Source organism: Delphinapterus leucas, chromosome 9, assembly GCF_059928025.1.
Source record: "Delphinapterus leucas isolate spDelLeu-1000000601 "Yukka" chromosome 9, BTC_Dleu_Yukka2, whole genome shotgun sequence".
Classification (NCBI taxonomy): domain Eukaryota; kingdom Metazoa; phylum Chordata; class Mammalia; order Artiodactyla; family Monodontidae; genus Delphinapterus; species Delphinapterus leucas.
The window spans coordinates 43,519,731-43,532,244 of NC_143137.1; the positions used below are offsets into that span (position 1 = coordinate 43,519,731).

Below are 12,514 nucleotides of genomic sequence, written 5' to 3' on the forward strand. Positions count from 1 at the left end.
CAAGGAGAGACTGGGGGAAACTGGAAGGGAGAGAAAACCCTGATGTCTCTCTCACTTATTGGTTCCACAGCCTTGGGTTTGTAGGCCAAAACCAGAGGAGCTTTGTCAAGAGGGATTTTGGGAGACACAAGCCTACCCAGCCCCACTCCCATGCCCAGGTGACCAAAAGTGACATGAAGTGAGGAAGTGAGCCGTTTACCCCCATTTGCTGGGAACAGTGTGGCTGGGCTGCAGTGAAGACCATGAGGAGTGCAGTGTCACCTTAGCACCCTGCAAGCCGTAATTCTAGGGATATCTATGGTGGGCAGGGACCGCGGTGTCATCACAGAGGATTGGCATGAGGAAGCACCACCATCAGGTGGGTTCAGATAACAACAGAATGAGAAGCGGGAGGGGTCTGCTTATGCTCTCCAATCGGACATCCCCAGGGGGCCCCAGAGATAACTGGATATGAGTTTCAGGGGGTCTGGAGGTCTGAAGCAGCAAAATAGAGAAGTGTGAATGAAATCTGGGTATTATCACCAATGTGATTGCATTTGTACCCAGAGGCTGGTGAGACTTAGAACACCACAGGCTTGACAAGCAAAGTGAAATTATAAAGGATGATACTGAATGACTATCCTCATAGAATACTACAGAATAGTCCAAGCCCCTCACATAAGGGGTGAGTAACCTGAGACTCAGAGAGGAGCCCCTGGGTGACTTCACTGTTGGTACCACTCTATCCTCAACCTTATCAGCTGAGCCACCTTTCAAACATGCAAATCGGATTACATTATTCCTAAACTTCAACTCCTAAAGCCAAATGCTCAGTTTAGCATATAAGGCACTTTCTGCTCCAGCTCCTGCTCCGTTTTATTCTCTCCCTGTCCATCTGCACCCACAATCTCGCCCTGGCCTCTACACATGCTCTGCCCTCCTGCTGCAATGCCCTATCTCCACTTGTTACCTGGCCAACTACTACTTACAACTCAGCTCAGGCACTGCCATCCAAGCATCGCATTCGTGGGCCCTCTCCAGGACTCTGAGACCTCACACAACCAGGTCCATCACTGTACTCCTCACCCTGTGCAGTGGCCACCGTCTGCATGCCTGGTTTCTCCAGTGCCTGGAGGTCTCCGCACCCCTAGCACTGTGCTTGGTCAAGAAACGTGTTTGCTGGATGGAGAGATGGTGAACTAGGATCTTAGCGTTGGGAGGACTTTAGAGATCTTCAGTCCAGTCTCATGGGACGTTCCCTGGAATACAGTAGCAACCATCTGCCTAGGTATGCTTGTCCCCAAGATCCAAAATTACTACATTTGGGGGCAGTTCATTCCTTTCAGGGACATGTGTAACCAGCAGAAAGCTATTCCTAAACTGAGCCAAAATCTGCCCCATTGGCCCTTATTCTATCCTCCAGAGCCATGCAGAATAAATCTAACCTCTCTTCTACATGACAGCCCTTTATATCTGTGAAGACAGCAATTCTGTACCCTCTCCTCCAGAATAAACATCCTCAGTTCCTCCAGCTCTTCCTTACATAAACATGGTTTCAAGTTTTCTCTCCATCCTGACCACTTGTCTTTGAATGAGCTCCAATTTTAAACACTTAAACATTTATACAGCTAACTAGAGAACCCCAAACTGACCCCAAGACACCAGGCTGGGGATGGGAGTGCAGGGTGGAAAGAGCCGCCCCCTGTTTACTGGGAGTTCTCACTGCCAGCCTGGCCTCTGGTTGCCTCTGCTCTCTTGGCAGCTGTACCACACTCCTGGGTCACAACGAGCAAACAGATGATTAAGCCTCAGGCCTTTTCCACACTCACCACACATCTTCCTTGTAGGCTTAAGCAGCTGGTTCTTTAGACCAAAGTGCAGGCTCTGTATATATCCACTAGAGAATTTCCCGCTGATTGCCAACATCAGGATTTTTTACTCTATTGACCCATTATAGACGGCAAATTAGGAAACGAATTAATTATTTTTAAATGAGATGTCAAAGGCTATAAAAACAGCTTCCTATCCCAAACCACTAAAGAATAATAAACCGCTGGTTACTACAAAGACATCTCTATACAAATATCAAAACCTAAACCAGACAAATATTTAAAATTGAATTGTATTTCAATAATAATGGGAAGAGGTAAATTAAGACAAAATAGTAACCCAAATGTCATTGGAGAGGACATATTTTCAAGTTGTTTTTGAAGCCACTGATGACGACCTCTGGAGTATAAGAAGGAAAAATCCTTTGTGTATAATTTGGCATTTGTGTGCTCTGTGGTCATTTCAGCATTAAAACAGTTCCTACTATTTTATAGACTATTCATCTAAGCAAACTACTGTTTTCATAAGTAGGTTACAGTAACATTAGATAATTTAAGTAGATATGGCATTTACTTAATATAGAGGTACTACAGAATTTCCTTTTCTACTGCCAACTTGCAGATCAAGTCAAAAACCATGTCATGTTTAGGTATTTGGCATGAATATTTCTTTAATATAATGAGGCATGATGCCAATACTTCAAAAATATTGTTACTGAAATACAGGGTTATTATCTGGAGGGCCTGAATTGCTACATAAACTCAAATATGATAATAAAAAGGAATGTTTATGAGACAAAAGGAGAGCCTTAAAAATGCAATGTGAGGGCTTCCCTGGTGGCGCAGTGGTTGGGAGTCCGTCTGCCGATGCAGAGGACATGGGTTCGTGCCCTGGTCCGGGAGGATCCCATGTGCCGCGGAGCGGCTGGGCCCGTGAGCCATGGCCGCTGAGCCTGCGCGTCCGGAGCCTGTGCTCCGCGGCGGGAGAGGCCGCAGCAGTGAGAGGCCCGCGTGCCGCTAAAAAAAAAATGCAATGTGATAATCCACTGATCAACCATGTAGCATACTTGCCTGATAAAATGTGAAACAAAACTATGTGGAAATCTAGAATCTCAAGTATGAGAAGTACATTAAAGATAAGCTATTTTAACCACCTTTTTGGTGTTTGAATCCATTACCTTTATTTACAGCCCTTAAATTGATAAGTCCGATATTCAGTTTTAATGTCTAAACACACACACACACACACACACACACCCCATATGCACATACCTGACCTTTATCCTTTAAAGTTGAACACCAATTGTACTAATAATTGAACATCAATTGATGTTTATCACTTGAACATCAATTGCCTCTCCTAATTCCAAGAGTAAAAGAAAATCTTAATTTTGGTAAAATGGTGCTAAAAACCATCTGAAAGGGAAGAAACTACTAAGCAAGTGTTCTCTGGTGATAGTTGATATGATTTTAGTTCTCAAATCCATAGCTTAACTCTTAAAGTCCCAGTTAACCCATGTATGGCTTTTAGAAAACGACAGTAGGTGTGAAGTTACAGCTATAAATGTGTGACTAAATCCATAAATAAATTTAAATGTACATGTTACTCTGTTTTATCTTCTTCATGGCCCCTGTCACTACTAGAAATTAATTTATTTACTGGGCTTTTTTGTGCTTACTATATCTAGTCTAGTATTGACAATTGGGGTTTTGCTTTGTTCCCAAGGTTTAGGCTCTACCCCATGTGGTAACTCAACTTTTGTCTTAGTCCTTCTACCCGAGCCCCTACGTTGGGAGCCTGCTTAAAGGGTCACTCCTTAAAGGACTGGGCTGCCTTGCTCCTCCCAAATCCCTTCCAAGGAACTAGACCTAAGGCTGTAGCCCTGCTGCCTGACTTCAGTGCCAAGTTGCCTGCTGCGTGCGTTCCCCAATATGGCTTTTCATGTTTCACCTGCCTGTGTGGAGGCTCCTATATGCCATGCTGGTCCCAGATGCCTCTCTGTACCAGTGTGATGCCCTGTTTCTATGAGGAAGCTTTTTAAATTCAAGGCCTTAGCCTCTGCTAGCCTGTTCCTCCTACTGCCTGAAGTCAACTGAGCTATGCTTTTTGCTATCCAGAGACCGTACAGCCATGGCTGAGTTTCTGACTTCCCTGCTCTACTTGCCCTGCTAGTCTCCACTGGTCATTGTGCCTAAAAACCAGTATAAGCAAGTGGCTTTTCAGAAACGGTAAGAGGCAGAAAGTTTGACCAAGTTTGTCAAGTTAATTTCCTAGGGTATCAATCAAAATAACCAAAGAAAAAAATAAACTAAAACAGTATTCTCATGCCACCTGCAAATTAAAACAGCCGAGTTGAAGATAACTGCCCCAAGGCTTCTGGATTTTGACTTAACCTCATTCACCTCAACAGCCTCTTCCCTGTATGACCTTAGATAAATCACTTAATCTCTGTAGGGTATATCTAAGGTCTCCATAAAACAGGAATAACACTATTTGCCATGCCAATTTTACATGAATGGTAAGGCACTCAAACCTTAAGCAGAAGATACTACGGCATAAGCATGTATATTCAATCCTACTTTTTTTAAATCAGAAAATACAAATACACAATTGGAATCCAATGTGAAGAGTAATTTTTTTTTTTTTTTTTTTTTTTGTGGTACGCAGGCCTCTCACTGCTGTGGCCTCTCCCGTTGCAGAGCTCAGGCTCCGGACGCCCAGGCTCAGTGGCCATGGCTCACGGGCCCAGCCGCTCCGCGGCATGTGGGATCTTCCCGGACCGGGGCACGAACCTGTGTACCCTGCATCGGCAGGCGGACTCTCAACCAGTGCGCCACCAGGGAAGCCCAAGAGTAATATCTTTAAACTTTTATTCAAACAAATTATAAACTTCTGCAAACTTATGTTTATAATAGAAACACTACCACATCTGCAACTATAGTAGTATAGGGAAAAACCACACAATGCCATGGTAGCATTTGTTACCAAATGTGCACATAGTTAACTCTAAGGGAGAGAGGAAAGGTTAAAAAAAAAAAAAAAGAAATCTGTGTAAAAGAACAAATGGAGACTGTGTACCCACATCCCAGGTTTCAGTTGAGGAGAGAAGACTCTCAGAAATGGCCCGTCTTACATTATACATTTGAAGGTAAAATGACCTGTGCGTCGTATTCATTTACTTGAAAAAAAGTTGTATTAAAGAGAAATAAATTTCCTCTTGAACAGATGTAAAGGATTCACAATTAAAAGTCTTTGGTATTTATGACTGATCTTATGATTACTATTACTTTGTATTGTATCATAATTATACAAGATAAGGAAAAATAATCAAATGAAGGGTCATTGTAAACTTAGTTCAAGTTTACAAATAAAACTTAGTTCTTTAGTTGTAAATTATATATTTTGGAAGATATAAGAATTTTTCAGGATTTATCTAGGTTCAGATTATTTCTGAAGAATAGATTTTATTCAGTGAATCTTCCTTCATGCAAAGGAGGGCTTGAAATGTTGAGCTATTTACCTTTGAAGAGTAAAATAACTCTTTGAACCTGAAACAAAATAAAATAAAATTTAAAAATGAAACCAAGCTGTATGGCCTACGTGGCATCTTAATGAGTTTAAAATTATGTTCAGTGGTTTTTATAAAATAAAACATTGAAAAAAATCAGCTTAGGGGCTTCCCTGGTGGCGCAGTGGTTGAAAGTCCGCCTGCCGATGCAGGAGACGCGGGTTCATGCCCCGGTCCGGGAGGATCCCGCGTGCTGCGGGGCGGCTGGGAACCGTGGGCCATGGCTGCTGGGCCTGCGCGTCCGGAGCCTGTGCTCCGCAACGGGAGAGGCCGCAGCAGTGAGAGGCCCGCGTACCGCAAAAAAAAAAATCAGCTTAAACTTTTTCAACCCATCACTAATAAAATGAAGCACTCCCCAATATCATCATCTTTTAATCTTAAACTGAAGTGATTTACTGGACTTCAGTATTGTCATGATTCAAAAGCTGTAAAAATCTCATTCAGATTTTAACCAAAAGTAGAACATGGTGCCAGCCTTATCAACACAGCATTGTGAAAAATGAAGCACGTTGCTTCCTATTGGATGAAAATCTAAAACCTTTTTGAGAAACAGAAGCTAAGCAATCTTCATGGAGTTTAGCAGCAGTACAAGCAGAAAACACAAGGTTGCTAGTCTGATACTTTTTTTTAAGTTACGTTTTGCTAAGAAATTTGCATTTGACCTGTACTCCCATTCTGACACCAAAGATATAGACAGAGGAAGGAACACAAGTAGATTACCTGAATTATCATGAAACCTGATCCTGGAGAGCTGTATTCAATTATAAAACATTAATGATGTCCCACATAGCCAATCATTTTTTAAAAAATAAATTTATTTATTTTTGGCTGCGTTGGGTCTTCGTTGCTGCGCGCGGGCTTTCTCTAGTTGCGGCGAGCGGGGGCTATTCTTCATTGCAGTGCACGGGCTTCTCATTGCAGTGGCTTCTCTTTGTTGCGGAGCATGGGCTCTAGGCGCACGGGCTTCAGTAGTTGTGGCTCGTGGGCTCTAGAGTGCAGGCTCAGTAGTTGTGGCGCACGGGCTTAGTTGCTCCATGGCATGTGGGATCTTCCCGGATCAGGGCTCAAACGTGTGTCCCCTGCACTGGCAGGTGGATTCTTAACCACTGCACCACCAGGCAAGTCCCTAGCCAATCATTTTGACTAAGCATTAAAGTCTGCTTCAGGCAAAAGTTTCCAGTCACATGCACTATTCAGAAACAACTTACAAAAATATTAAGACTGGAAAATAAAATTGATAATGAATATTCCAAGGGAAACCTGCTTCTGGTGATGGTAGATTAGATCATTTGGACCAATTATCCCACTGAGAATAACTAGAGAAAACATATACCAAAATCACTTCTTTGAAGGTATAGGAAAGCTAACAAGATAATACTTACCAGGTCAAGATCCAGGGGACAAGGGAAGCCCAGGAAAATGAGTCCTGAATTCGTGGCTGCTTTTTCCCCTGAGGTCATTAGTTACCTGGACTAACATGCAGCTTTGGTCCTTCACTTATTCACCATCTCAGGCTATGACTTATGCTTGCTTATGTATTTCCATGTAAGAGGCAGCATGGCTCATGAGACGAGCACTGGGTTAGAAGTTGGAAGACCTAGCCTAAAATGTGGCACCTTTCCTTACAAGCTGTATGTCTCTGGGAAAATTATTTTAGGTCTCTGGGTCTCAGTTTCCTTATCAGTTAAAAATCAGAAAAATAATTTCCTTTGCCAGGTGCTTTTAGATTTAATGAGACATATTTAGCAACTGTAGTTACTGAATTCCATGCTATTATTCTTACTTCTGGGAGTTGTCTCTAAAAGTTGATCTTTCGGGGGCTGGTTCTTGTGAATAATAATGACACTAGAAATAACGACAAGAGAAAAAACTGTTTAGGACCTCTTATGTACTAGAAAGTACGCTAAGAAATTTACAAATATTATTTGTAAATAATTATCTTGTTAAATTGGTATTGTAACTTCCAACTAAGGTGCTAGATGCAAAGCATTTCACCACAAATGACACAATTTTTAAAAGTAAGAGCTGTAATGGGATCCAGGACTGTATGGCTCTAAATTCCATGCTCTTGGTCACTATACTACAGACCACTTTTTTCCCATTTCATCATGTGTGCCTTTCAATCTATTTTCATCAGATCACCTTAGGCAGAAAATATCATATGAGGTCTTCCCCAGGAAATTTATGGTCACAATTAACATATTCATGGAACCAAAATTCAAATCAGCTTCTTTATCCAAGTGAATAATCTATGCTGTATACAATTACATAAGATTTTACTGCATAATCAAAAAGCACTATGATTTGTGCCAGTTTGGATGGGTCAAAGCTTTTAGCACCTGCATAGACTACTGTAACTAACATCTAGGAATGGCCTTGGGACACCACATCCCCTGAAAACATAACAATGGTCAGACTTGACTCTGATGAGTCTGAGTTATAGATGCTCATTTCAAGGACTCATTACTGAGAATACTTGGAGAGCCCATTCTTATTATGGAATCAAAAGATTCAGGGGGGCTTCCCTGGTGGCGCAGTGGTTGAGAATCTACCTGCCAATGCAGGGGACACAGATTCAAGCCCTAGTCTGGGAAGATCCCACATGCCGCGGAGCAACTAGGCCCGTGAGTCACAACTACTGAGCCTGCGTGTCTGGAGCTTGTGCTCTGCAACAAGAGAGGCCGCGACAGTGAGAGGCCTGCGCCCCGCGATGAAGAGTGGCCCCCGCTCGCCGCAACTAGAGAAAGCCCTCGCACAGAAATGAAGACCCAACACAGCCAAAAATAAATAAATAAATTAATTAATTAATTATTTTTAAAAAAGATTCACGGGGTCACAGACTCCCCAAATACCCATATATCTGACAGAGCCTGGGGAAAATCTTACTGAAGCTAGGACAAGAGAAGAGCCATGTAAATAAACTGAAGGCATCAACTCCTCCCTAACAACGCTGTGTTCTTAAAAATCTCAAAGAATAGGAAATAACCAAATTCAAGAAAAAATGTCCCAAAACACATGAAACCACTGATTTAAGTGTAAAGCACTTTTCTTTAGGATCCCTTTCTTTCTGTGTTTCTCTCTTCCTTTTAATTAGTTTGTACTTTTCAGGACCACCCAGAAGCTTCACTATTTTAAGATTTGCCTACCTACTTCTTTCTTGGTCAAAGCCACTGGTGGATCTGAAACAGCAAAGGAAGGTCCAAATACTAGATTTCTATTTCTACTTTCTTTCAAATAGAATTCAAGTTCGAAGAAAAAATATAGAAAATGGGATCTGAAGTGACTGACTGTACACCATTCAATGTTCATGTCATTTTTCACAGCAATCAAGCTAAGATAACAGCAACACAGCAGCACAACTCTCAAAGTTAAACAGTAATTGTCTACATAATAAGGTACCTTCCCGTCAACTCTGTGAAAAAATCAATTATATAGTTTGAGTTCTTTTTAGTGTTATGTGAGGCAAATAAGTAGATTAAATTTGTTAGCATTTTCTAATATAGAATCCAGCACGGGTACACATAATACACAATATAAATTATACTTATCCTTGTTAAAGTAGTCATATTGGAGAAGAATAAAACTTCAGTATGATCACCTTGTCAAAAGTTCCCCCACTGAGTCAGGTTTCTAATTTCTGTGAAGCTCCTTAGCTTGGGTTCAAATCTCACCTCTGCTATTTTTTAGCTACATGACCTTGGGCATATTTCCTCATTTATAAATTGGAAGTAATAGTTGTGAAGCAAGGATGTGGATGCAAGTAGTTTATCTGACAGCTGATCCAAGAGGTGCTGGTGGGAAGTGAGTAAGTGAGAGGGGGAAGGGGGAGAAGACAATAAACTGCTGGGCTGTGAGCAGTTACTGCTGTAGGTAACTGGTGCAAGCCTGCTGGACTACTCTGGGAGGTGCTGTGTAATGTACCTTGGACTTTGCCAGCTGGAGGGATGAGGGAGCTGGCATATTAATCTACCAACCCCTGTCAGTCACTGATCAAACATGTGGCTGCACAGCCTCTGCCAAACAGGGAGAATCCTCAAGCAGCAAAACTGCAGGTGTCCAGCATGTAGAAGCTTTCAGGAATGGCGGGAGGTGGAGAGACACGGGTGAAGCACAAACAGCAGCCAGTACAGAGTGAGGATTAAATGTGGTAATGTATGCAGAGTCCTTGGCCAATGCGTAGTACTTAATAACACTCAATAAGTTGGTTTTCTTACATTTCTTTGAATTGGGGGAGGCAGGCCTATATCTTCTGTGTGTGTATGAATGTGTGTGTGTGTATTTAATTTCTATCCTTATTTCTCTACAAAACAGGGATGTCTTCTAATTAGTGAAGTTTATTGGATGTGGTTCTGAGATTGCTAAAAATTATATAGAGATGTTTATGACTTTGAATTTACAGCCAATGGGTTAGAAAACAACTAACCACTGCACCTGATCACTGCCATTAAACCACAGAAATTAGATTTCTTAGGAAACTGGAAAGTTTCACCACTTTAAATACAGAAAGTGAAGCATATTCCTGCTCACAATATCAGTGATTTCATCCACATAGTCTCGTTCACTGTGGTGGGAGAGAAGACCTGTGTTCCTGCAGTCCTCATAAATGACATATCAGTGAAATCAAAGCTTAGATTTCATAATCACGTTGTGCAATCTGCCAAATTAAGAGTGATAGCAACCTTCATTACTTCTCACAGTTTATTTGCAGCTTTCTCTTCAAAACACAACAACTGGTAAGATCTTTCCTATTTATATGAAATCTGCTTCTGGTTAAGGATGCCTGCTCCAAGATGGAACACCAAGGCATTGCCCTTTCCTATAACTTCCTGTCCCCAATTCAAACCACTCACAAATTTCCTGTTAATAAAAAATGACTGTAATTAAAATCTTTTACTCTGTGCCTACAATTATGTTCCATCAATTCCAGAGCAATTTTTTCACATTTTAACATCTCTGAAATAGACTGTGTCAATTTCAGCGGCATCTGACAACCGCTGGCTTCCAGGCACCAGTCATGCTATTGCAGTCAGTGCCTGTGTATGCGCAGTCTTTGTCTTAGCTGTTCATATTTTGTCACTTCAATTGATGGATGTGCAATGGCCATACTTTCCTGTCAAACTGATTATCATTTAAAATATCAAAATTATACTATGACTCATCACTGAACAAAAAAGTTGTGTGCACGGAAAGGCATGGGAATAGAACAGTTGGAAGTATAAATTTGACATTAGTGAAGCAAATATTCATGACAGAAGAATGACAACAATTCCATATGTTCTTTCAAAGCAAAAGCTAAGTGCCTTCCAGGATGTAAAACAAGAAGATACAGATAGGAGAAATGTATTATGTTTTGTTATAGAGATACATGCACACATATTACTATCCTCTGTCAAACAATACAACTGAAGTAAGAGAAATTGCCAAATCTGTGAGATAGATGTGGTTTGATTAATTAATGTATCACACAGGACTATTGTTAAAGCAGTAAACATCAATTTGCCTAAAATTTCTTGCTAACTATTGATAGAAGCTTCTTAACTTGCACCAATATATGATTCAACAGAAGGAAAAAAACGAAGCTTTGAGCTTAATCAAAATGGAAAACTTTTAGAATGGATATTAGGGACTCAGAAAAAAATCACGAAGGCAACAATGGTACACTCTTAAGGTTGCATCAAAATGCTCTTTGTGGCGCACAGGACAATGCTGTGTGTAAAAACACGGATAGGGATCACCTGTAGTTGAAAGGTGACTTAAGAGAATCAAACTTTGAATGTGAAGAAGTTTCAGGAATACCTTAACCAATTTATGCTGCTTTCCTCTTATTGAGGCTCAAGAGTAAGATGTGATAAAATGTATGTCTAAAATCTAAAGTCTAAAATCTTTCAATAATTAGCTCAAATTTTAAGTGATAAAAAACACTATGTCATAGTTTAATTGGCAGTGTTTGTTTTTTTTTCTAAGTGGTCCATAAAATAATGCTGTCACTTACAATGGATGGCATTCTATTGTTGAAATAGTAGTAACAAGAGCTAGTAATTCTTGGAGACTGTATACGCCCAGCACCACGTTTAGCACTTTATGTACATTTCCTCAATTAGTCCTCCTATGAACCTTAAGAGGTTTATAAAAGGTGTCCTTAACATCTGCACATCTTTGACAAGTAGTTTCCAAATGAGTTCACATGAGTAATATTTTTTTAAAATACGGTTTAGCACTTCCGTGGTATTATTAATAATAGCAGTAGTAGTAGTAGTAGTAGTAGTAGTAGTAGTAGTAGTAGTAGTAGTAGTAGTAGTGGTAGTGGTAGTAGTGGTATTCTGGTCTTCCAGTTGACATAGATAACTAAACATCAAAACCCTGAATCTAAAAATGATGGTGAAGACACCCAAAGGAGGCTCAGTACATGGTCCAGTTCACTGAGACCAAATGAGCAATGTAACTTTCTTACTTTGTGTAGGAAATAGAATTTGGATAAGTATTATTGAAGAAGAAAAACCTTACTTTATACATATTTTTATTCAATGTTTATTGTGTTTCAGTAAATCATGAATAGTAGACCATAGCCAAACCTAAGGAAAGCCAGGTTACGTGGAAAAAAAAAATACATAGTAGAGGAAAGGATATACCTGAAATGTAAAGAGAAATTCCACGTGTAACAGCTCCTCAGATGCTGACATGGCCCTTCTCCCAACCTAACTGTGTGAAGGGCAGTGAGTTTCTGGTTCTGAGCACCTCTGAACTGGCAGATTCCTCACTCGGCACCAACTGTGTTTTCCATCAAACTCTGGGCATGTCTTCATGAGAAAGGCATTGGGGAGCCAAGTTCACTCACTTTCTTTATGTCATGTTCTTCCTCTGTACCATTTATTTACTGGTTCAGTAGGAATATAAAGAGAAAGTAAGGTGAAATCAAAGCTGGATGGCCACTCTCAACTCTCTTCGAAGCAGAACCAGTCCTTGGGGTCTGGTCTCGTTCACCAATGTACAGATAAGGAAACCAATGCTTAAAGAGTTCTGTAATTTGCCTAAGGATGCCCAGCTAGTTAAGTATTCGCTCTAAACGGGATGTGAATCCCAGTCTGACATAATATTCTATTCAACTGATATACCACAGTTTGTATTTTCCAACTATGA

At 40.7% G+C, this 12,514-nt stretch overlaps 1 protein-coding gene across 3 annotated transcripts in view; it reads right to left on the reverse strand.

The window, feature by feature from the left end:
- The window catches only part of BBS9 (Bardet-Biedl syndrome 9), a 453,658-nt gene that overhangs the window by 68,533 nt on the left and 372,611 nt on the right, over positions 1-12,514 (reverse strand). The window contains exon 22 of one of the 3 annotated variants that reach the window (XM_089917021.1): positions 6,995-7,222. The exons of the other annotated variants lie outside the window; for them this stretch is intronic. Coding sequence (XP_089773147.1) covers positions 7,157-7,222 — 66 coding nt within the window. The 3' untranslated portion in view covers positions 6,995-7,156. Of the gene's footprint in view, positions 1-6,994; positions 7,223-12,514 lie in introns of those variants that run through there. 3 annotated transcript variants of the gene reach the window in all.